Source organism: Schistocerca piceifrons, chromosome 7 (assembly GCF_021461385.2).
Source record: "Schistocerca piceifrons isolate TAMUIC-IGC-003096 chromosome 7, iqSchPice1.1, whole genome shotgun sequence".
NCBI lineage: Eukaryota > Metazoa > Arthropoda > Insecta > Orthoptera > Acrididae > Schistocerca > Schistocerca piceifrons.
This window is the reverse complement of record NC_060144.1, coordinates 475,983,797-476,010,811: the sequence shown is the minus strand read 5'-3', so window position 1 is coordinate 476,010,811 and position 27,015 is coordinate 475,983,797. Positions and strand designations below refer to the sequence as shown.

At 44.0% G+C, this 27,015-nt stretch overlaps 1 protein-coding gene across 1 annotated transcript in view; it reads right to left on the bottom strand.

The window, feature by feature from the left end:
• The window catches only part of LOC124709026 (transcription factor SOX-5-like), a 93,451-nt gene extending 76,442 nt beyond the window's left edge, over positions 1-17,009 (bottom strand). The window contains exon 1 of the mRNA XM_047240673.1: positions 16,843-17,009. Coding sequence (XP_047096629.1) covers positions 16,843-17,009 — 167 coding nt within the window. The remainder of the gene's footprint in view (positions 1-16,842) is intronic.
• Between the last annotated feature and the right edge of the window lie 10,006 nt (positions 17,010-27,015).

Below are 27,015 nucleotides of genomic sequence, written 5' to 3'. Positions count from 1 at the left end.
AACCATGAATCCTAGCAAAAACATTCTCAATGTGGGTTACTAACACAACTTACGTCTCCCATCCGCTCCTTATGAAACATGTAGACCAACACCTTCCTCAGGTTTTATCCAGTTGAAATATTGTTGGTGTATTATGTCATACAAAACATGGCAAACGAAAGTTTATCGGCTTTTGCTAAGCCAGACTTCCGTCGCTTCTTAGTCCAACAATTTCCGATTTAAGAACGCATGTTGAGGCTCACTATAAGCACAAAAAGAAGTGGAAGATTATCAGTTTTCTGTTTTCATTCCTGAATATTTTAGCTCGCCTTAACGTGTACCGTGGCTCGCTGCGCTTTGCTCGAATTCCAAAATATTGGACTGAGCATGATCCGGAAGAAAATGTTGCCGCTGCCTCGGGAGCCCGCTGGGACGCTATTGAATCCTCGACTGCAGCTTGGCGAGAGCACACTGGGATCGCGTGTCTGAGAAATGCGGCCACCCGCTTTATCGGTATGCGCGGACAAGGCGCAACCTCGGTGGTCCGCGTCTCGCCTTACTGATTAACGACGCCCACTGCCGCCCCGACGCCTGGGATCCTACTTCAGCGCCACGCTGTTCATAAAGAGTGGACATTGCTGTTCTGTTAACTCCTCTTGTACTGCAGAGATACTACAGGATTCCGTGTTTGTGCGCTTTTGGTCGAACTTAATTATACAGTCGACTCTTGCTAATTCGAAGCTCGATGGATCGAGTTTCTCGATAAATTGAACCTAGATAAAACCGTCACTTCTTTCGTTCTTCAACAATGCATAATATATTTCAGTTCATAAATCAGTTGTAAAAATAACTTCGAAGCAGTACAGGTGTGTGACTTCCTCTGAAAAGAAGCAAGGTATTGAGGCCGTGGCATGTGGAGAGGAAGGAATGGGGGATGTGGCGAAAACTTTCGGGATTCCGTCATCCACGCTGTGGAGCGGTCTGTAGCAGAAAGATAAGATAGCTGAAAATGAGTCATAGAGATGGAGGAAGTGGAGCGGGATAGGTCTGTGCCCGCGTCTTGCATGCTTCTTCAAATGGCATAGTCAGTGTAGAGGACTAACTATACCTATCGCAGGTTATATCTGTATTACTAAGCGGCTAACTTTGTTCATAGTGCCTGGCCCCATTGGAAGATTGCCTATTTAACGGCTTTCAAGTGAAACAATAATTCGATTTTCAATATTTCGTATAATAATTTACCGAATTTAAAAATTTAAAATGTTTCATAACCTACACATTAAGAGGTACAACCTTACTTCAAAGTTTTAACACAATAAGACTAGTATTAAAGATAGAAACAGTGCATACGTCTTGAGGCAGCGTAAATCATGGTGTACAAATTACCCAGACTACATTTACCCAGTATTTGAGAATGAGAGCATTAAGCGGGTTCCAACAAACTTCACACATTATTTAAAACTTTTTCGTAACTTTTTCCCGATGACACCCATCACAACATAGTGAAAGAAAATAAGCTTATCTCTTACGACATTTTTACTGTGTCATGCAGTAAAATTTCAGCATCATTCATGATGTTTTAATTTATTACTTCTTTATTGCTAACTTTATTCGGAACACGTTTTTCAGACAGTAACCTCATATACCACTGAATGTGCCATTAAAAGTGTATCATCATACGACACGTTGTTCAGGAGATTTGACTTCATAAACATAGAGATGCGTGAAAAACTATATTTCTAGATTTTTCTCATCCAGTGTTTGATAATGAGACCATTTAGTGACTTCCCACAACCTTTAAACATAATTTTAAACCTTTTCTGAAGTTTTTCATTATTGTATGGGTGAATAACCCGAAACTAATAAAACATTTGGGTCTTAAAGCATACAGGTTGTACATGCCTAACGTCACATAATTAACACATTAACTCAGTTATACAATAATGACACGTTTCAAGCAATTTTATTCATAGGAATTCGATTCTTTAAAGAATCAGGGATGTGGGGTTACTCGCGTTAAAATAAATGAAAAATTAAGCGCGTAAGAAACCTACCTCCATTTAATTTGAATTTTAGTTGTTTTTGTCTGCTTACATTTGTATGGAAATACGAATGTTATCGAAGCTGCAGTCCTTCTTTTAAATCATACTCTTATTTCAGATTTTTCCTGATTCCTCCTCGATACGTCAAACTTTCGCTAAATTGAACTCTCATTTATTCGAACTTTTTGTTAGGTCACGTAAACTTCGAACTATCGAGAGGCGAAGGTACATTGCAGAATTCGAATCAAGAACAGCTGCCAACATGAGTAACGTAGAAGTACATATCCTCGGAGTACTGAAGCAACTTAATGCACTTAATAAAAGCAAGTCTTCTGGTCCATACTGTATACCAGTTAGGTTCCTTTCAGAGTATGCTGATGCATTAGCTCCATACTTAACAATCACATACAACCGTTCGCTCGACGAAAGATCCGTACCCAAAGACTGGAAAGTTGCACAGGTCACACTAATATTCAAGATAGGTAGTAGGAGTAATCCACTTAATTACAGGCCCATATCGTTAACGTCGATATGCAGCAGGATTTTGGAACATATATTGTGTTCGAACATTATGAATTACCTCGAAGAAAGCGGTCTATTGACACGCAGTCAACATGGGTTTAGTAAATTTCGTTCTTGTGAAACACAATTAACTCTTTGTTCACAAAAGTGTTGAGTGCTGTTGACAATGGATTTCAGATCCATTCCGTAATTCTGGATTTCCGGAAGGCTTTTGACACTGTACCACACAAGCGGCTTGCAGTGAAATTGGATGCTTATGGAATGTTATGTGGCTGGATTTGTGAGTTCCTGTCAGAGAGGTCACAGTTCGTCGTAATTGATGAAAGTCATCGAGTTAAACAGAAGTGATTTCTGGCGTTCCCCAAGGTAATGTTGTAGGCCCTTTGCTGTTCCGTATCTGTATAAACGATTTGGGAGGCAATCTGAGCAACCGTCTTAGGTTGTTTGCAGATAACGCTGTCATTTATCGACTAATAAAGTCATCAGAAGATCAAAATAAATAGCAAAACGATTTAGAAAAGATATCTGAATGGTACGAAAATTGGCTAAATAACGAAAATCGTGAGGTCATCCACATTAGCGCTAAAAGGAATTCGTTAAACTTCGCTTACACGATAAATCAGTCAAATCTAAAGGCCGTAAATTCAACTAAATGCCTAGGAATTACAATTACGAACAACTTAAATTGGAAGGAACACATAGAAAATGTGGGGAAGGCTAATCAAAGACTGCGTTGTATTGGCAGGACACTTAGAAAATGTAACAGATCCACTAAGGAGACTGCCTACACTACGCTTGTTCGTCCTGTTTTAGAGTACTGCTTCGCGTTGTGGGATCCTTACCAGAGAGGACTGACGGAATACATCGAAAAAGTTCAAAGAAGGGCTGCACGTTTTTTATTATCGCGAAGTACGGGAGAGTGTGTCACTGAAATGATACAAGATTTGGGCCGACATCATTAAAAGAAAGGAGTTTTTCGTTGCGACGGAATCTTCTCACGAAATTTCAATCACCAACTTTCTCCTCCGAATGTGTAAATATTTTGTTGACACCGACCTACATAGGGAGAAACGATCACCGCGATAAAATAAGGGAAATCAGAGCTCTTACGGAAAGAGATATGTGTTCGTTCTTTCCGCGCGCTATACGAGATTGGAATACTAGAGAATTGTGAATATTGTTCGATGAACCCTCTGCCAGGCACTTAAATATGATTTGCAGAGTATCTATGTAGCTGTAGAGGGTGGAAAAACACCACTATGATAAACGCCAAAGGTGTCATCCTGGTGGCATCAGCTAATGTGAACATCATGTAAATGGTTGAAAATGTGTCGAATGGTCAGTCATGTCCAGTGGAGACAGAGTAGGTCCTACACTGCGAGACTATGTGAATTTACAGACGCTGTATTACGAGGAAAACTGGTTCAAGAACAAAGGACGGTAGAAAACTTGGAACTGGTTTCGTAAGCGTTGAAGCTCTTATACGAAGTACTAATCTAGTGGGAAAAGTGCATGGGAAGAAATCGACCATTTATATTTATGGTCGGCTAGTTACTAGAAATGGCTTCATTAATCCCCTGCATAAAAGTCCGTGACGCCAGTCCTTGACCAGGCTATTGCCCTGCCTCGGGCGCGTTTTACCCCCAGGAATGATCCTCGCTAATCATTTGATGGCAAGCTGTATGATCTTGGGGCAGTCCTGAAGGGGCTGGAATGAGGAAAAATCGCCGCCCCTATTCGGGATTGTATCCGTCACTTCCACTCGCTAGACCTCCACGACCAGTGAATCACTGTATACCTCAGTTTAAAATTGTTTATCCTTCTTTAGAAATCAATCACAATTAAAATATCGAAAAGAATTGCAAAGTATGTAACTGCAATTCTGCCAAACGCATTTTTATAATTCGTTTCGTTTTTGCTTTAATCTTCAAATTTTCTTCGACAGCAGGATCATTTGAGGTGAATTTTAGCATTAGGTTTGGCAACAGTGATGGAAAAGCAAGGTCATAGTCTAGGCTGAAAGATCATCCCTCATTCACATAAAATAATTTACAGTGACTTCCGACAATCTTAACGAAGGTGGCCATACTGCGTGTCGAAGCAAAACTTTGCTATCATGTGTTCGGCGTTCTACAGTTACGGTCATGCTGGTGATTGAAAATAAGTACACTACGCCCAGCTGTCGGGTCATTGGAACAGTATAATATTTCTTTGTTTAGAGTAGTTAAGAAAGAAACTAGACTATAAATTGGAATAGCTTATTATCAACTGGTTTATATAACCATCTACATTTATACTCCGTAAGTCACTCTACGGTTCATGACGAAGGCTACTTCTAATGTCAATACCTTCTCTCCCATTCACTCTTTTATTTGCGAATGACTATCAGTAAACTGCAGTATTTGCCGTAATTACCCTGATTTTCTCGTCACGGTCATTTCGCAAGACGTATGTGAGAGGAAGTAATACCTTGCCCGATTTCCCCCCGGAACGTATTCTCTCGGAACTTCAGTAGTAAACCTCTCCGTGGTACACGACGAGTCTCTTGTTGTGTTTGCAACTGGAGTTTTATATGATGGGGAAAATATTGCATAAAAGACACACGATGAACAGACTAGAAAAGCGCATAAACTTCTAACTTTCCGGTTTCCACAGTTCCCTGGTTCGAAAACTGTGGACGTAAGTGAAGTGTTCCGAGAACACCGGAGGCAAGTCAGAGAGCCGCCGTGAAGCTTTTAATGAAAGCCAGCAGGAGGAAAGTGGAGGTAAACAAAGATACGAGCGTGCCTGCTGCCTCTTAACTGGAAGTGGACTCCTGTTGCTATTATTTATTGTTTTTGATCGAAACGTGGAACGGCTGAGAGCAAAAATAAACCTCACGCCTCTGGATGTTGAACGCCACAGCCTAATGCATCCTTTCTTGCGAAGATCAGCAAGTACTTCGGAGGATTTTGCGACTACATGTTCGTATTTTTTATGTAAGCGTCCCGATTTGCCAGGTAACACTGGATATCTGCAACTGACAGCATCTGACAACATTTTCGTTGAATTGCGTCAGCCATATCATCAGTCATGCTCAGACACGGAAGGAAACAGATGCTGATAGGCATCACGCACTTTTAAATGATTAATGGTCCACTTGGAATTTATAGATCTGCCAAGACGTCAGTTCCTTATTATGTGAAAGTTTTGATTATGCAATATTGTCACACTGGTATACAAATAGACCAACCAGTAGTGCACATTCCGGGCGTTTTACGCTTACTGGTATCCATAACTGATGACAGCTTATCTGTACTTAGTTTTCTGTTGGAAAATGTATAACATCATCAAATGAACTACGAAAATGACAGATGGGAATAAATAAAGACAGTGGGGTATTCTGAATATTTGCGAGTATATATTGACGAGACAAAAAAAAAGGTCTCTAATGACGTTACTTTTGCTACATCAATAATTTACATCTTTGGTCACAGCAAAAGAGTAAATTAACAACATTTGGTCACAGCAAAACGGTAAATTAACGAACTTTGAATGTTTTTATTCACTTGCGGTTTAATGTTTTGGGATAGCTCTTTCTGTGGATAAAACGGTTAATTACATAAGAGAAAAAGAACAGGAGCTGCCTTTGAAATGCACCGTAGTATCAAAAATGATTGACAATATGTTCAGTGAAATAAAAACTCTAGGATTCAGACGAGAATTTTGTAATCGACTTCCGTCGTGAGAGAAAAAATACATTTCCTTTGCATTTCTCAGTGAATCTCATGTTTGCATTTGCCTTCCCTAAAGCTTGAGTTTATGTTGTTATTCCACCTTGAAAATCTCGTGGCGGACACCTGTAATTTTTTGGTGGTTTTGTCTGATTTCAGTAATTGTTCTGCAATGGTGTAATCAACATAAATGATGTCGTTTGGTGCTAGTCTCTCCCAGATACTTGTTTTTATTGTAAGAGTCCGTGAAAATGAACTACAATTTCCCATAAAATGTTTTCCTTACTGACTTGGCAGAAAATCCTAAGAAATTTTGGTCTTATGTCAAAGCGGTAGGTGGATCAAAACAAAATGTCCAGACACTCTGTGACCAAAATGGTACTGAAACAGAGGATGACAGACTAAAGGCCGAAATACTAAATGTCTTTTTCCAAAGTTGTTTCACAGAGGAAGACTGCACTGTAGTTCCTTCTCTAGATTGTCGCACAGATGACAAAATGGTAGATATCGAAATAGACGACAGAGGGATAGAGAAACAATTAAAATCGCTCAAAAGAGGAAAGGCCTCTGGACCTGATGGGATACCAGTTCAATTTTACATAGAGTACGCGAAGGAACTTGCCCCCCTTCTTGCAGCGGTGTACCGTAGGTCTCTAGATGAGCGTAGCGTTCCAAAGGATTGGAAAAGGGCACAGGTCATCCCCGTTTTCAAGAAGGGACGTCGAACAGATGTGCAGAACTATAGACCTATATCTCTAACGTCGATCAGTTGCAGAATTTTGGAACACGTATTGTGTTCGAGTATAATGACTTTTCTGGAGACTAGAAATCTACTCTGTAGGAATCAGCATGGGTTTCGAAAAAGACGGCCATGTGAAACCCAGCTCGCGCTATTCGTCCACGAGACTCAGAGGGCCATAGACACGGGTTCACAGGTAGATGCCGTGTTTCTTGACTTCCACAAGGCGTTCGATACAGTTCCCCACAGTCGTTTAATGAACAAAGTAAGAGCATATGAACTATCAGACCAATTGTGTGATTGGATTGAGGAGTTCCTAGATAACAGGACGCAGCATGTTATTCTCAATGGAGAGAAGTCTTCCGAAGTAAGAGTGATTTCAGGTGTGCCGCAGGGGAGTGTCATAGGACCGTTGCTATTCACAATATACATAAATGACCTGGTGGATGACATCGGAAGTTCACTGAGGCTTTTTGCAGATGATGCTGTGGTGTACCGAGAGGTTGTAACAATGGAAAATTGTATTGAAATGCAGGAGGATCTGCAGCGAATTGACGCATGGTGCAGGGAATGGCAATTGAATCTCAATGTAGACAAGTGTAATGTGCTGCGAATATACAGAAAGATAGATCCTTTATCATTTAGCTACAAAATAGCAGGTCAGCAACTGGAAGCAGTTAATACCATAAATTATCTGGGAGTACGCATTAGGAGTGATTTAAAATGGAATGATCATATAATGTTGATCGTCGGTAAAGCAGATGCCAGACTGAGATTCATTGGAAGAATCCTAAGGAAATGCAATCCGAAAACAAAGGAAGTAGGTTACAGTACGCTTGTTCGCCCACTGCTTGAATACTGCTCAGCAGTGTGGGATCCGTACCAGATAGGGTTGATAGAAGAGATAGAGAAGATCCAACGGAGAGCAGCGCGCTTCGTTACAGGATCATTTAGTAATCGCGAAAGCGTTACGGAGATGATAGATAAACTCCAGTGGAAGACTCTGCAAGAGAGACGCTCAGTAGCTCGGTACGGGCTTTTATTGAAGTTTCGAGAACATACCTTCACCGAAGAGTCAAGCAGTATATTGCTCCCTCCTACGTATATCTCGCGAAGAGACCATGAGGATAAAACCAGAGAGAGTAGAGCCTACACAGAGGCATACCGACAGTCCTTCTTTCCACGAACAATACGAGACTGGAATAGAAGGGAGAACCGATAGAGGTACTGAAGGTACCCTCCGCCACACACCGTCAGGTGGCTTGCGGAGTATGGACGTAGATGTAGATGTAGAAGGAAAGAATGCCCTAAATAGTGGAAGATACCAAAGGGGTACATATTCGGTCAATTATTACGACTGGAGACACATCCAGGTGGATCCTTTGGATCCCGTATGGAAAAGAATTCAAACGTATTCTCTTAGGTGTCTGCGTGTTCGCGTCAGCGAGTAGACGCTTGCTTTTGTAATTACATCTGGCTAGTTCGTGCACGAAGCGGAAACCTAAGTGTGACGAATTACACTCGTTTAACGTCAGATTGCCATCCTAATTAAAGCAATAATCCGAGGTGTACATAAATGACTTCCCACGTACTGAAATTTTAATTAATTAGTTTTCTGGAATTCTCTGGAAGCAAGTGGGAAGAAATGCGATAATTGTTGCCGTGATGCGGATACAAATTTTCTCGCAGCGAGTCAAGTTACGAAATAAGCATCATAAAGCGGAAAGGTCGTGTAGTTCGGTATGTAATTGATGTTGACCGTATAAAAGGACGGACAATTAATCAGTATTCTCAGTCAGGACACATCACGCGATGTGTTTCCCACGGCCGTAGGGAGTCGGCTGGCCAGCAAAGTTGGCGCCCCTGTCGCCGCCGCTGGCCAGCGTCCAGGGCGCTATCAGTGTTGCCAATGCGAGGACGCGCACACCGTAAACACCGCAGCCCTTGCTCGCTGACGGCGCTCGCGACGAAAACCGATCGGCGCCGTTTTGTTTACACGTGCCCGTCTTCCACACGCCTCACTTCACACTGAGAAGGTAGCAGCTTCTACGACGCTAAAGTCTCTGAACGCGTGTAGTAGGTCACTGCACATCTTTCGTCGTATACTCTCGCAGTTTAACCCGGCACACTCTTAACATGCGCGGCTTTGATTCGCACATCAGTTGATCTAGAAATATCACTTCGTGTGGTGGTATAAAACTTCAGACAAGCACTGAGCTTACATTGAGGAGCCAACCAGTGGAACTTTTATGTCCTCCCATTGGGCGTCTATAAAGCCACGCCGTCATTTAAAAAAAGTCATAACTCGGAGGCAATCAGAGACAGAGAATCGTTGTTTATTGTAAAAGATTTAGCAATTCACGGAGTTTTTTATCCTTTGTCGTTTGTTGCAGATTTAACTAGGAGTACATCCAAATAACGACAGACAAGGAGAAGGTATCATCTGGTATGCAGAATCCAAATTTGTGACTGTGTTGAAAGGGCCAGTCAGTATCAAACACCTTCATCGCGCTCTCCCGACGACAAGCCATCAGACTTCTATTTGTGTCGTTAAGTGAAGGATGGCTTGTGTACAGAACCAGTCATTGACACTGCTACTCTTCGTCCACCAATCAATAAAGCAATCAGACCCACTGATGTTGCAAATCTGACCCGCAGGAGGGCAGAACTCAAATATTGCCTTGATGTTCTACGAGCGACGAATGGGACACACACTGAAATTCTGGCATAACAGAAAGTAACTTTCAGGATTGCTAAACGTTTTACAACAAACCTCTAAATTCTGTCTCTAAGAGTTTCCAATTAATGATTTTTTGAAATGATAGTGGGACTGCATGAACTTAACTTATATAACTTAGATGCAGCCGTCATGTTGGATGGATAGCGTCCATAATGTGGCAAGGAACAGGTGAGCTTGGTATATGATTATGATGTTGTTAGACCTTGTGCTGTATGAGAGATTTTCATCCTTAACAATACGGAAGATACGGTACATCAGTTTATTTCAGCCACTTTCGCTCTTCGTATAATTGCTAGTCTTGAAAACAAACGAATCAGCTTCCTAACATATTTTGCATATTTCTTCGCAATAATGTCTTATGGAACAATTTTCTGGGGTAACTCATCATTGTGAAAGAAAACATTGATTGCACAAAAGCGCACAATAATAATATGTTGTCTTCACCCGCAGTCGTCGTGTAGGTAGTTCTTCAAGGAGTTAGGAATTTTAAATGTATCATCACAATACTTATATTCGTTAATGAAATTCATCATAAATAAACACAAAAGTGATAGCCAGAACTACAACACTAGAGGGAAATTTAACCATTATTACCAGTTATTCAGGGTGTCAGTTGCTAGGAAGTCCAATATGCAGCAACAAAAATTTTTAATCGTTTTCCCAATAACAAATGGTTCAAATGGCTCTGGGCACTATGCGACTTAACTTCTGAGGTCATCAGTCGCCTAGAACTCAGAACTAATTAAACCTAACTAACCTAAGGACATCACACACATCCATGTCCGAGGCAGGATTCGAACCTGCAACCGTAGCGGTCGCTCTGTTCCAGACTGTAGCGCCTAGAACCGCACGGCCACTCCGGCCGGCTCCCAATAACAGATCTGGCATGCAGTATAGGAAGTTTTAAGTCTAACCTAAAATCTTTTCTCCTGGCCAGCTCCTCCTATTCCAGGACGATTTTCTATTTTAAAACTAGAAGTCTTAAAAAAATAAAACATAAAACGCCAGGCGGTAAGTGTAGTTGCATGATTAGGGCTAAAAATAATATATTCTTTTATGTTAGCACTAAAAATGTACGTATACACATCCTGTAAACTGAATCATTCCACGCCAGTTCGATAAAAGAATCTCTAATGATCTATGGAACATGTAACTATCTAACTAACTATCTTTATCCAATCAAAGGAATCAGATACAAAAGTCAGCTGCCCGCGGAAGTACTGAGAACTACCAATATATACCATTACGTGTACGAGCATAACGGAGAAAATTACATGTCTGACAATGCACTTTTGACACTTGCGTATTTTTGATTGTCCGTAATGGCATAATACTTTTAGGGTACGTAATGTTATATGTAAAACGTAAACAAATATCCATTAGACGTATTTTAGTATACAAAATAATAATTCATGTGTTTCTTGCGTATAGAACTTGATAACAGGATATCGATTTCCGGAAGTACGGTGCGTTTTAAACTAAATAAATCTCATATCTGCATAACTGGTGCGTGATCATCTCATTACTGATATTGTGGTACAATTGTACAGTGGTTACGCAAAAGATTACCAGATCCCTACCGTGAGTTGTCGAACTGCGAAGTACTCTTTGAGACGTCACGCCTCCAGACCAGTTTCACTGTCGTGTGGAAATCAGTCTGCGATGAGCAGCCAACGATTAGGAAAAGTGTGTAATGCGATGCCTCCAGCGCTATAACAGAACGATGTCGTAGCGCCGGGTAAGGATCAGTACGGAGATGAATGAAGCACGCTGAGGCCAGTTAACTAGCCGCTGACAAGGAGGGAAGACCTCTTTCGAGAGAGAGAGAGAGAGAGAGAGAGAGGGGAGAACGGGACGTCCAGGGCGCAGAGCGGCGTCAGCCAGACAGGTGCAGCGTGAGGCAGGTGGCTCCACTTTAGCATCCACCCACGCTTCGCCGTCCAGCAGCGCAATCCTAAATATAAGCACAACAGCAGCCGCGATACTCGCGGTCGAGTCCACGTGCGCGCTTAATCGGGCGGCGGCGTGCCCGGTAAGTAATGCACTGTTACTAAACCAAACGGCCAGTGTTCTGTGCTAGGGAGGTGGTGGTGGGGACATAGCCGCAGATAAACCTATTCCCTGCGACGAAGCAGGAGCATAACTTATCCACGATACATTCTCTCATTTCTCTTCTTCAATTTCTCCAGACCAATCACTCTCAGCGATTTGTCTGTTACCTATGTTGATCCGTAGGAGGTCAAGTTGCTTAAGCTCGTAAGAATCATGCTATGAAGGATGATTTAAATCGATCTTTCGATGTGTTAAAGATATGGCATTTTTAAAATTAAACAGTAGAATAGAAATTACAATAAACATTCGCACTATATTTGGTGCCAAAGTTCAGTGTCGACTGAGCTAAACTTGCCCCCTGGCTAGCCGCGTGGTCTAACGCGCTGCTTCCCGAGTGGGAAGGCGTGCCGGTCCCCAGCACGAATCTGCCTGGAGGATTTGTGTCGAGGTCCGGTGTGCCGGCCAGCCTGTGGATGGTTCTTAAGGCAGTTTTCCATCCGCCTCGGCGAATGCGGGCTGTTTCCCCTTATTCCGCCTCAGTTACACTATGTTGGCGATTGCTGTTCAAACACTGTCTCCACGTAAGCGTACACCATCATTACTCTACCACACAAACATTTGGGCTTACACCCGTGTGGTATGAGACGTTCCTGGGGGTGGGAAGGGGGGGAGGGGGGAGGGAAGATGGTCCACTGTGGGCCGAACTGCACTGGGTTCGGTGTGGGGCGGCGGTGGGGTGGGTGGACTGCTGTAGCCTGTTGTGGGGTTGTGGACCACCAACCACCACCCATTGCGGAAGAACTCAGTTGTCCGTTCTTTGGCCATGCCTGCGCAGCGCCTATGCCATGCTCAAAACATTAGCTCAAAAGGCTGCGTACCATGTCCGTGGACAATGGCTGCAACTATAAATCGGTCCAAACAGTCATGGCAACAAACGGAAGCAAGCAAGAAATTGACAAACTACAACCAGCAGCGTGCTTACCTTGGATGACAAATGTCACTTACCGGATAGGCAGACTCGTCCGTTGGGTTGGTGTCCAGCCTGTCTAACACAGCTGCCGCAAGATTCAGGATTTGCTAGGCTCCATAAAGATGCTTTGCACACTGCAATTGTGTACAAGGTGGAATGTCAGTGTGGAGAAGTATACGTCGGTGATAGCAATGCGCATACGAGAACATTCGTCTGGGGCGGCACAGCTAGTCTGCTATGACCGAACACCGACAGGGCTGTGGCAAGGAAATCAAGTTTAACGAAACCCGCGTACTGGCTAAGCAGCCAGCTTTGGCGTAATGCAAGATCAGATAAACATAGAAACAATAAAACACCCTAACAATATGAACAGAGAGGATGGATATAAGCTTGCCCCATCCTGGCTGTCAGCCGACAGAGTCCGACAGGCCGCACCAAAACGTGATGCGAGCGGTGATGCGAGCGCTGCCGGCGAGTAGCTGCCGCAGCCGCGCGGCCTGCGTCCAGGAGGAGGAAAACAGAAGCCCACGTCTCGTCTCATTCGCCGATGACCATCAGTCATAACAAACAATGCGCGAAGCAATAGATAACAGCATATATCTTCCACCGTAGAAACTTACTTTAATAAAGTTCTCTCTCCTTCCGCCTCAAGTGACCAATTATAACTACGACCTTTTAAAATTATGACGAAACGTCATGCTCAGTGAACGGCAATAACGAAATATAAGCGACTCCTCACTGCTAAAGTACATCAGTAGATCCAGAAGAAGGTCATTGTAATGGCAGCCGAAACGTTTGTTTCCTCAGTATAGTGTTTTTTCCCCATTATGACGCGGTACGATACTCAGAAAACTTTTATGTCAGCCACGTTTAAAATTGTCTACGATGGAGTCATCACTTTTCTTTTCTTGAATATCTCCATACCAATTCACTTTCAGCGATTTGTCAGCTGTCACGCTTGGTTCGTAGGAGACTAAGTCCTTGAAGTGAGCTCGTAAGAATCGTACAGCGATGATGTACCGTACTTGTATCTTCCCATGGTGTACACGGCGTAATATCGTTAGTAAGTGAAACATCAACTGCAATAGGTCTCCGCAGTAGCCATTGATTATAATGTTTAGATTCAACTAATTATAAACTGAAATTTTAACGTGTTGTGTGACTATTGTGTGTTTTCTATTTCTAATTGAAGGTTAGTATTAACGTGCCGTAGAAATCGAAGTCATTAGACTGCACTGGAGAAAAGATCGTTAAAAGATATAATTTTCTCAGCCTCATAAAAAAGTGTGCAGACATACAGTAGATGTCTGACTCATAACCAGTAATGAATTGCAGTCAGAGAGTTTCATTGTCGACCCCTTGATGGCAGACTAAAAACTATAAAAAGACGGTCACATTCTCAGTTGCCTCACATTGTGCAACAAGCAGATACTTTTCAGGAACTGAGTCACCGTGTACTCCGCTGAACAACCTGGTCACAGAATTGTACACCAGTATTTCTTTCTCTTCTGATCGGTTAAAGAGAAAGAGAAATCGATTGCTCCAGAGAAGTGATAAAGCCCTGCATTCGTATTTGAATCCATTCGTGGTGGTCTTGTTTTAAAGTATCTAATTTTCATGAATTAGTTAGTTACGACTGATGCCGGACAAGCCCATCGCTAATTCACATCCCCGGTGCAGTAACATAACTGGGTAAAAGATGATCAGCTGCAATAAGGTATGCAAGTATTTTAATGTTTTCGATTACTGGAAACCATATGACATGGAAGCATGCTCTTCAGTTAACAGACACAATGTAAAATCGTCCTTTTCTTGTTGTAGTGGACAATACTGTATGCCTTGTCTTAACTACACTCGTAGAATTAGCTTAAATAATAGGGCAAGTAATGTATGGTTTCTAGTTTCATTTTTAAGTGAATGTTGCTAGATTTTTGAAAAATAAGGAAAACAATTATACATACTGCTTTGGGGCTGAAATGTGATAATCTACGGGTATATAATAAATATCAGCACTACTATTCGCAAGAAAAAGCGAGAGTTAGCAATCGTTTCATGACAAGTCCATCGACAGTTTTAGCTGCTAATCGTGTGCCTTTGATCGTACAGTGGGTAAATATCATCCTGCAAATACAAAGAGCAGGAGCTGAATCCTTGATCGATCCTAAGATTTTTTCTGACGTTTATCGCTTTTTCACTTTTGGAAATGATTTGGAAACTTGGAAACAGCTGTGCGCCGTGGTTGGAGTCCACGTTGCGCTGCAGGTCCGGCTATAAATGGCTGGTCAAGTCAGTTGAAGGGTCGGAAGCCAAGTATCGCGACTAGTAAAGAGTATCACATATAAACCAGTCTTTAGTTTGAGGATAGCTTTGCTTACTTAACCGTTCAGTGTGATTTATATTTATCTAGCTTCTACAGCTTACAAGTCAGATGACGCTAACAGTGTTTCATGTGCTGTAAAATCGCTACAGTATGGAATCTCCAAAATTTATCGTCTAGTTTATCCGCGTGGACTGTGTCTCGAGTACGCTGAAAAAGTCACCCTCTATCATCGTTACAAAGTCGAAACGAGATATTTATTTTCTGATAAACAAATAGATTTCGGAGATAGTTGCGCATTTGTATGAGAAGAATGTATCCTAAAGCAATGGAAAATGAAGGTGGAGACCCAACCTTTCCATCCTCCGTCTATTCAGCTGAAAGTGTAATGCAACTGCACATTTGTTTTGAAATAAGTGCGCATTTGAAAAGATAGAGAAATAAACTATTGGTAGCACGAAATTAAAAGCCATTCTGGTGTAACATTACATATGAGGTAACAATATAATTTGATGAAACTTCCTGGCAGATTAAAACTGTGTACCCGACCGAGACTCGAACTCGGGACCTTTGCCTTTCGCGGGCAAGTGCTCTACCAACTGAGCTACCCAAGCAAGACTCACGCCCCGTCCTCACAGCTTTACTTCCGCCAGTATCTCGCCTCCTACCTTCCAAGCTCTCCTGCGAACCATGCAGAACTAGCACTCCTGATAGTGCTTTCTTTCAGGAGTGCTAGTTCTGCATGGTTCGCAGGAGAGCTTGGAAGGTAGGAGGCGAGGTACTGGCGGAAGTAAAGCTGTGAGGACGGGGCGTGAGTCGTGCTTGGGTAGCTCAGTTGGTAGAGCACTTGCCCGCGAAAGGCAAAGGTCCCGAGTTCGAGTCTCGGTCGGGCACACAGATTTAATATGCCAGGAAGTTTCATATCAGCGCACACTCCGCTGCAGAGTGAAAATCTCATTCTGGATATAATTTGATGTTAGAAGGTTCAAAAAATGGTTCAAATGGCTCTGAGCACTATGGAACTTAACATCTGAGGTCATCAGTCCCCTAGAACTTAGAACTACTTAAACCTGACTAACCTAAGGACATCACACACATCCATGACCGAGGCAGGATTCGAACCTGCGACCGTAGCAGTCGCGCAGTTCCGGACTTCTAGCCTAGAACCGCTCTGCCACCGCGGCCGGCCGATGTTAGAAGGAATGGCAGTAAGGCAAGAAAGGGAGATGTAATTTTCCGTGGCCTTCGCATGAAAAATCAGCATGGTCGGATTGTTATATTCCATATACAACTTCAGAGTTTCAAGCACTGCGGATTATGTCGATGGGTGAAAAGCTATCTCCTATGCTGTGGTTAGGACCGGCAGAATGATTCTACACGGCAAAGAAGTGCCATGTTGGGAGACAATAGGCAGTTAGATGATTATGATTTAATTTTCCATGAGTTACCATAAAATATAAATTTAGCGCGAAAGTAATATATAGCAGCGCCAGTTCCGTTACGACGTTGTTACTGCTAACATTAACGACAGTTGTGTTTATCTGATACTATTCAAGTTCCCAGCGATTCTGGGTCCGCGGCTTCTGTTCACAATTTCTGAAAGCCCTAGGAGGGAGAGCAGGCAGAAATGCTGCAGTTTTCCTTTGAGGCAGAGTTCCACGCCAAGTTCCATTATTGACGCGAATGGGGATGAATATAAATGCCCGCCTGAGAAGAGGTCCGGGAGCGGGAAAGGGTTAGCGGACTTTCCTGCGGGAAACAAAATTACTGCGCCCTAGCTGCAGGGCAGGGGCAGCCCTCCGGGGTATCTTTGTTTTCCTCGCTGTCTTTCTCTGGCGTCCGGACAGGGACGCGGTGGTCTCTTATTTTCCGATTGGCTGGCTCCCGCGAGACTTCATACCCAATCTCACTCTGGGCGCGGCGGCCGGCGAACATCCACCCCCGCAGGGTTCGCCCTTTCTCTCCTCCTGGCGCGGCTCGCACACATCCTTTCGGGGAACAAAGCACTGTGTTTTCTGATTGGCCGGTCCCGGGAGGACGCCGCCGCGAGCAACCAATCCCCGACGCAAAAGAGAGGGAGAATCGGCCACGGCGAGGGAAAGAAAAGGAGATGGGCAAGAGGAGTCGAAAACAAAGACGCAACAACGGAGGAAAGGGAGACGGCGAGTCACCGCGGGAGTGGCCGACCGGCGGGGCGAAAAGCGGAGAAAGGGTGCAGAGGCGGAGCAGGGTAGGGGGTGGGTGTCGCCGGCGGAGCGAGGGATGTATAAAGGAAAAAGGGAAGAGGGAACAAAGGGGAGGGGGACCGGCGGCCTACCTGGGCCTGCCCGGCTCTCCGCCGCAGGGAAATGTAAATTATCTCCGCCTGCGGAGGAGCAACACAACAGAACACATTAAGCGGAGCCTGCCCCGCCGCTGTCATTTCACGCACCACTTGTCATAAGGAGACGGGACGAGAAGAGAACACAAGTGCGCCACGGCTGCGCCCCCTGCCGGCGCGTCCCGCGCGCCGCCCCGGAAATCCCCGCAATTTTTGTTCCATTTTTGCAGCCAGCGAGGCGACTGCGGAATGAACCGGCTCGGCCGGCAACTGGAAAGCCTCGAATGAAATACAGTCCTTGCTGACCTTCTGTCCCGTCTCGTCAGGTCTGCGAAGTTCCCAGTTATGTGCCCCTGCCTGTTTCCTTTTTCCGACTGTACTACTTTTGTGATATACTTTTGACAACGAACTCTGTGGAATCAGGAAACTAACTTAGCAGGAGAACTTGTAGCAAGGAAACAGGCGCGAAGAAATCCCATTGGTTCAACAACATTTTGTTATTTTCCTGAAATGATACAAGAAGAGCAAAGAACGCTTACACCTCTCTCACACACACAAACACACACACACACACACACACACACACACACGCACACAAAGCCGCATGTTGTTACGTCAAACCTCCACTAGCGCACATTCAGATCAGACATTTAATAATCTCAATGCTGCAAGACGTGGGCAACGCTAGTAGCATAATATTTTTAGTCGGCGGCACCTAAATTCTTCTTCACTCGTTTCGGTATTGAATCCTCACTAACCAAAGATATGGAGAGAGAACTACAACATAGGCAACACCACAAGGAAGTGCGACATGACATGAAACGTAAATATAGCACGTCCACTACCGTACCTCGCGAAATTTTCTGCGAAAGTGATTGTCAGAGAAAAGACACTATACTTCTGCGTTATTACTTTGTAGACTTGATGCTGTAAGTACGGTGAACGACACCAACTTGTCAAATATAAGACTAAGCTGACCTTCACCTGACAAATTACAAATAAAACAGACGCACATTTTCTAGTTGTAGGTCTGAACTAACGATCTTCAAAGTCAGTCAGCTCTGCAACATATTTTTAAAGAAGTGTAGTGAGAATCTCCAAACCAGCGCATACGTGTAAAACACGTCTAGATAAAGAAGGAGACAAGTAACTTTCGTGTTTTGAAGAAAGTTGAGTTATGAGCACGAAATTTATTTTGCAAACGTGTGTTAAAACCAGAGCTTTATAACTCATGGATATAATTATTAGAACTGAAGGCACCAGAATTCAACTGTCTTGTTACTGAACCCTTCGTTTGGTGCTGCTGGTTGGTTTTAAGTTTATTTGACACTTCCAGATTTAACGGCGTATGATCGATAATTTTATTTCATTTTTGGATATAACCGGAATAAATAAATCCATATCAGACAGGACCACTTCTTGTGCCATGTAGAGGAAGAATAACTATTTTAAAATGATACCGAAAAGCCTGTAAACATTGTAGATGATTCGTGGAAGAACTAATTGAATATGTGATATTATGTCCGGAAACTTCTTACAACGATGCTACGGAGAATCGAAAATATGGGGACAACGCCTTCCCTGTAAGTCACTCGAGTCGAAGTATCGCCTTATTCGCAACAAGACATTGCGGAAATTTGTCCATAACCATGAACTACAAGACAAGTTTTTTGAAGAATAGACAATTTTATTTAATGTAAGGAAATGAAACACAAATGAAACTTATTACGGTCTTTGAACGAGAGTATCAGTTGATGGTGTGGAAAAGTCAGGTGAGCTGCACTCTACTTTTCCAGTACTTCTGCTTGTCTCCTTTTACCATTAGCCTGAATAATACTTCTTGTTTCTTTGATCTCGTTCTGAGTGGTTTACCAAATGCAGTCGGCAATTTGTTTCCCATTTTATCGTTTGTCATTTCGTTGAATTTCTCTGGGTGGAAAAAAAACCATGAAAACAAGAAGAAACAATTTGGAACACTTTTTCCTTGACTGTAAAGGTTAGGTAAAGGAAGACAGTGTTGATAAATACCCGTATATTTCAGAATGCATGTTGTGTTGTTTTATATTAACGAGGAGATTCATACCGGCTCTGTCGCCGTAATTAATGATTTTGATTCACCTGTTCCGTACACGTTAGTCATGTGTTCTGATTCAGCTTTGTGGCTCGAAACTGCTCTTTTATAACCTTTCTCTGCAGTAGTATTTACAGAGACGATTTCTACGTCGTGCCACAATGAAAGTTTCCCGTTACTTTTCGAAACTACAGATGCGGAAGCGTAGTGATTCAGAAGTTGGCACTGACTTGAGTAATGTAACAGCACGCTAGGAGATCGTGAAATGTTGTGCGGCGATGCCTACGCGTCAGGCGGTAAAATGTTACGGCTGATTGAGCTTTGCCGCCGATAGGAACAAAGAACGTGTGAAACTTATGTTAGAAATGTCGTCGCCAAACTTTTTGTGTATAGGTTTCACATTAACTAATTGAAGACGGTGCCTCATTAAAAAAATCACTAGAAAAACATGCTAGTGCCCGCGCAAAGGAGTATAGGATACCCTAGACGTCTCACACCTACTGGAAAGTTCCTTAACAGAACACAGAGCTACAGTGTGCACCTCAGAACTATTCTGCAGTTATTTGTCGTTTTACTCCGTGGGATTTCCAAACTGAAGTAACGTTCTATGTATTTAACAATTTCCAGTGTTACACATTAAGTCTTTTAGGTATAGCAGCTGCGTTATAGAAGTCGGCAGAGGACACCCTACGTTGACGAGATATTGTTGCAGTTGACTTGTAGCATCGTATCTGTTCGAACAGCCAAAGAATATGTGGTTGACATTCTCTTTATAACCAGAATCACATAATGGGGATGCGACCAAGACAATGCAATGTACGTGATCCCTGTAGCAGCCGTGATTGAACAGCAGCGCGTTAGCGATACGATTAATGTACACAACATGTCGACCACTGACCAAGTTATCTTCCGCAGGTGCTGAAAAATGTGACATCAGCGTGGCTATGCATCCCAGATAATACAGAGTACATCAGTTTTGCGTGCAGAAGCTCAAAAAGGACGCCAACTTGCTTTTCGAAGCATAACCTTACCGCTACACGAAACTTCGGTTCACCAGCTTCAGTTTTTAAACCGAGAGCATGTAACTTTGAAAGTGAAAGTCTTTGACAGTTAGTTAGCAAGAGATGATACGAATAGCAGCTTCTCAGTTGTGCTGTCTCAGGTTTCTAAAAAATGGCAAGATTACGTCCCGTCGACAACCAGATCTTTAGAGAAGGAGCACAGGAAGGAAAGCAGCCGTTCATTTTTGAAAGGAACCATCTTGGCATTTGCTTTAACTGATTTATGGAAATCACGGAAAACTTAAATCTGGATTGTTGGACGAGGATTTGAACTGGCGTCCTCCCCGCCCGTCCCTCTCCCACTGCCTCAGGTTTCATCTGCATGACTGATTAATGGCGCGCCTTAGGATATATAGCGAGCTGTATATTCCATTTTATGCACAAAATTTCTACAACTTACACACTCGTCTTCTTCATTTACTGCCAGCTATTACGCTTACGCGCTGCATGTACTCTAGCCAGGCTCTGAAGTACAGCGTTCTACTGTTTTCACACCCGACAACAGTGATGAAAAGCCCTCTTTGTAATGTTAAAGACGATTTACGATGTCAAAATCAGGAAGTGAATCGCGTTCCATGCGAATCAGAAATGTTGTACGTGAATCAGACTATTAAAACAATCGAAGAGAGGCAAATGAACCATCTGTGACACACTCGACTGAAGCGACCCAGTAAATCACCTATCGCCTTGCACTGACACGATTATGAACATTAAATACGACGATACCAGTTATCATAGTGCAATCGCCAAGTTTCTGAGACAAAGTACTTACGAAATTTGTCGAAATAAAGATGTTCGGAAAACTAACAAATCATGACGGATATTTAAACTGAAACAAAGCTTGGGGACTGGCGTTCAGTTCATTAAGACATCGCCGACGATCTCATGCATTAGAACTGGAAAACGCTGAGACAATGTGCGTTTCACGGAATAACTGTATTGGCTACGAAAAACAGATCGACATCTAAAAACGTTGTGAGTGCCGCAAGTCGAATTAGGGTGTAAATGACGGTGCGATACCAACAATAGTGCTCAGTCTGGTTCCAGTCCAGACAGCTAGAAAACATAACAGAGCCGGCGCAGCACATGAAAAAGACGGCTGAGTCGACCATCGAAATACTGTGCAGAAGATGGAATCAATAATTCAGCTGTACACGAAGATACGGCTTCTCAGTACATTATCGAGGTGAGCCCTCGAGAGAGAGAGGGACTGAGTGGAGCGTCGGACGGTGGCCAGCGACGCCCTGGAGATGCTTCCAGCAGCGCGCCCGCCCCTCGCAACGTCAGCCAGGCATACACGGCGGGCAAGAGGGCGCTGCGCATTTCCATGTTTCATACACTCTCCGGCTCCTCAAAGGGTGCCTGCCAGGCAAGGGGACCCGAGGTTTGTTATAAAGAACTTCGTTAATAAGTACACAAGCGCGCACACAGGCGGCGGCCAGCTGCCGGTGCCGGCGCGTCGGACGCGCTTTTCTTTAATAAACATACATTTGCGCGCGGGTCGGGGGCTGCCTTTGTAGCGTGTCATCAGCCGCTGTTTGAAAATGCCTCTTGTCCCGCCAGCGGACTCCCTGGAGACCTCGTCCGCCCACCGAGCGAGCTCCCAGACTCCTGGGGAGGGGCCACGCCCGCCCTAGTCTACCCGGCACTAGGCATACATTTGCTCTCGTCTCGCCACAGAACCGTAGTACGCTAAGGCCTCTAGACAGTATTTAAAGCTACGTCTAGCTCAATCTACTTACCACTGCGTTCAGCTTCTCTGTCGCAAGGCGTGAGCATCGTCGTCTTGGACGTATCCTAAGGGAGAGCTGTATGACCATTACCATTCAGGGCACAAAAAAAATATTATTTTTATACTTGGGTCCACAGCCACCACATCGGTTGAAAATAAGTTATAGTTTCACTAACATTTACTGTTATTTGAATAAAATGTTTAGTTCGACACTGCAGACCAACGTCACCACGTGGTTATTATCAAGCGTCTTTTGCTAGTGCCTCTATACCGCGTCGGCATGGCTATGAACGGATTTGTCATGATTAGTTTAAGAGGTGGTGGGATGCCCTTTCTGTCGCCAAACCGTTGCCCCGCGGGACGGAATATCTTTACCCTAACTATCTGAGCGTTTGTTCATGTGAAAGTGTGCGAATGTTTTCAAAATGTTTGCGAACCGTGTAACTGAGGCGAGACATGGGTACCAGCTCGGTATTCACCTACTGGGATGTGGGAAACCGCCTATAAACCACTTCCAAGCTGGCCTTCACACCGGGCTTCGTCGTTAACCGGCGGATGGATTCGTTCCGCGACCAGTGCACGTCCGAGCCCCGGAATCGGCGCCTGAACATGCGTGGCTGTCTGGGCAGGTATCGAGTGTCATGTACTCATGATCATATGCAGGAGATTTCACCAAACTAGCACGGTCTACTAACTAGGTGTCTGCATACCCCAGTAAATTGGTAAAATGAGCTTCAATAAGAAAAACTTAAGAATGAGTGTCTCTATGCGGAGAAAGATATTTCAGAAGCGAATCAGGAGTTTTAATACATACTAATGGTATAATATATACTAATGGTTTAATATATACTAACGGTATCCGCATTACGTAGACGCACTATACGTACAATCCAAGACTCCCAGCGAAGTGGCTAATGAAAATAGCTGAATCGATAAAAATCGAATGAAATTGACTGGTCTTGCCTGCTTTCCTATCATAGCCAACTTTACTTTGCAAATAACAATATCTTTCTTGTATATGTCTATGAAAAAGATGGTTTCATACGCAATTACATACTACATTTTGCGAACTTTAACTCTGTTTTCGTAAGCATAGATACACTAAAGACCTCGTTGTTTGGTACTTCAAGATGACTATAATTGGAAATAACACCGGCCGATTTAATTCGATCGGCAAATCCCCTCAACTGCCAAGTTGAGAGTATATTTACCGAGCGCATATGGTATTATGCCCACTTCATAGCCCGCTCGGCTAGCCGTGCGGTCTAACGCACTTCTTCCCAACGGGAAGGCGTGTCGGTCCCCGGCACGAATCCGCCCGGCGGATTAGTGTCGATGACCCGTGTGCTGGCCATCCTGTGGATGGTATTTAAGGCGGTTTTCCACCCGCCTCGGCGAATGCGGGCTGTTTCCCCTTATTCCGCCACAGTTACACCATGTCGGTGATTCCTGTGCAAACACTGTCTCCACGTACGCGTACACCATAATTACTCTACCACGCAAAGATTGGGGCTCACTCGTCTGGAATGAGACATTATCGGGGGGCGGGGGGTCCACTGGGGGCCGAACCACACAATAACCCTAGGTTCGGTGTGGGACGGCGGTGGGGTGAGTGGACTGCTGTAGCCTGTTGTGGAGTTGTGAACCACTGAGGGCAACGGCGGGGAGGAAGCCTCTCCGTCGTTTCTAGGTCTCCAGTTCTATACATACATACATACATACATACATACATACATACATACATGCCCTCTTCATATATCTGTTGCTGTGATATTGTATGGCGTTCAATTACACAGGCTATAAAATATCATTTCTCAGATTGTGAAACGAACTAGCTAATCGTTGTTTGGAAATTTGTGGTAAGTAACAAGGGACCAAACTGCTGAGGTCATCAGTCCCTAGGCTTACACACTAATTAATTTAACTTAACGTAACTGAAACTAAGGACAGCACACACACCCATGCCCGAGGGAGGACTCGAACCTCCGACAGGGGGAGCCGCACGGACCATGACAAGGAGACTCTCACCGCGCGGCTACCCAGGCGCGGCGCTATCCGTTGTGTTACTGGCGAAAACCAGCTCCACCGTGCTTCATATATCGAAAATAAAGCGAAAAAAAGAATAGTTTAGTCCTAAGGCATCGAGGAATGAATTATGATTTAACACTGATGGCACAAGCACAAGCAATGACTAAAGAAAATTGGACAGAGGATGTGTCGTGTTCTTTTTAAAGGAACTCTCCCGGTATTTGGTCTTTGGTCCATTAGTATTGGACAAAAACTGGAAAATGTAAATCTGGAGGACACAGTCTACTGCATCACCTCTGTTACTAGGGAAAGAAATCTTAACGGGGAAGCCTCTTCAATCACGAAAACTTAAAAATAAGAAACTGAACAGTTGTTAATCATGGGTTACAGAACCACAAGCAGAGGTTAGGGCCCACTTTTCCTTCTTCTGTGAAAGCAGTGGGCGACTATCTGTCTGTCCGGGACAGTTCGGAAGGGCAGACTCGATGCTCCGTTGTTATGGCATCGCCATTGCCAGTGAAAGACATTATGCTGTTTACGTTGGCAGCGCATCTGTCAGTATCGGCTAGAAATAATACCATAATGTAGCAGGCGTCTTCCGCGAGGAATAAATCAGCGGCCGCAGGAATAATTCTCTCGGTGGGGTTTATCGGAGCGGGCGCGGGTAAATATTTGTGGTGCTGGGGTCTAGGGGCCCTCTCCACCGGTGCGCCAGCGGATGGCCACTTAAAAGCGACCGGCCCAGTATAAATAACAGATCCGGCTACCGCGGAGGCAGCCGCGAGCAGATCTTGACCGCGCATTGTCGAGAACGCGTACGTGTGCGCGCCTGCATGCGCGCGCGCGTGCATGAGAAATGCGGTGATAAACGGCCCAGGGGCCGCGAGGGGTGACAAAATAAACGGTCGCAGGACGAAGTGCGCCGCGCGTATTTCTTGTCGCCGTATAAAACGCCCCGTGACTTCCTCGAAGAACGGCGCGGAACGGAATTAGCCTTTTGTCCGCCAGCGCGAGCGGCGATTAATAGGGTCGGCCAGACGGATTATAGGCGGGGGAGGAGGAGCGCAGCGTGGTGGTGGGGGGGGTGGGGAGAGGGGAGGAGGCGATAGGAGCTCCCGTTATTTCTGAACGCGGCTGCGGCATTCCTAGCGGAGCGCATCCAGCAGCGGCGTAGACGCTGATACGCGCATTGCAGGATTCGGCGCAGTGGTCTGGAACCTCTATCATGAGTTTCTGCCGCGTACGTAAAATGCCTAACACAGGGTATCAGTTCCTAAACGACTAACCCGGCCCGGTGCACGGTTTCTGTTGCAGGTGGCGTATCTAACTGCTTCTAGGCAACAAAAATGGCATTTTCAGTATCTCATATAACTGTTGACCGAACTTAAAATTTTAAATGGTGTCGTAGTCTACTCATTAAGAGATGTTGAATATTTAACACTATAAGGTAAGTATTATAATTAGAGTCTGTGTATATGTCAAGAGGAACTGTAACTCACGGCGCACAAAATACCCTAACTATACACGTCCAGTGTTTGGCAATGAAAGCACATAAAGACTTACAACAAACTTTAAACATAGTTTCAAACCTTTTCTAAACTTTTTCATTGGCCTATGTGTGAATAAACCGATACTGATGAAACCAGTACCATTAGGGTTGTGCGTTTTCATCCGTAAAGCCTTTACGTGCTTAACGTCAAACATTAACACATTAACTCATTCGTAAAGTAATCATACATTTGAAACTGTTTCGTATATGGTAGTTCAATTCTTAAATGAGCCGCAGTTGGGGGTTACTGGTTAATGACTAATAGCACTGCATCACTAAGGACCCGGCAGCACTCGACACGGAGCGCGTGATGTTCTCAGGATGTACGAGCCTCGATTCCTAAGTTTATGAAGAGCATTCGCGGTTCCAGCTTGGTGAGCATTCCATGACTAGAAATTATGCGAGTCCAGAGTGTCGCCACTTCATATCTCGCTCTTTCTCTATGCAGTCAGGGGTGCAAACGTTTTGGAGCCACATATACACGCCTCAAGAATAGAACCAATATTTCACATAACGTTCAAAATACAGAAACACTTCGTGAACGGGCATAGTGAACGTATGCGAAGAACGGCAGCATGAATGGTCACATGTCTGTTCTACTCGTGGGAGAGCGTCACGGAAGTCTGAACTTGCAGACGCTTGAAGACAAACGCCTACTATTCCGCTAAAGCATACTTACAAAGATTTAAAAATTAGTATTCAGTTTGGAATTTAGGAATATGCTATAACTCTCTACGTTATGCTCCCGTAGGGACCACAAAGAGAGTATTAGTCTAATTACAGCATGTAAAGAGGTGTATACGGGAATGGAACAGGAAGAAACCCTAATATGTGATACTACGGGAAGTACCCTCTGCCAGGCACTTCCAACGGATTTACAGATTACAGATGTAGCTAAAACGACACTCTGACGATGATCATTATGTGTAGAGGCAGAAACGTTGGTTCAAATTATAATATGATGGGCGGACATAACCAGGAAGATTTTTATTGAAATCGATAACTGGCCTGTAATTCTAATTTCGCATCTCAATTAATGGTTATTGCAGCAGAAGCAAGCGAAGAGATGAATACCGCTCTGTGTGAGTCGTACTCTTTATGCTTTTAGCTACTGTGAAATGTAAGATTCAAAACTTCGTTAGCTGATTGTTTAAACAATTCGACGAAATAATTGTTAATT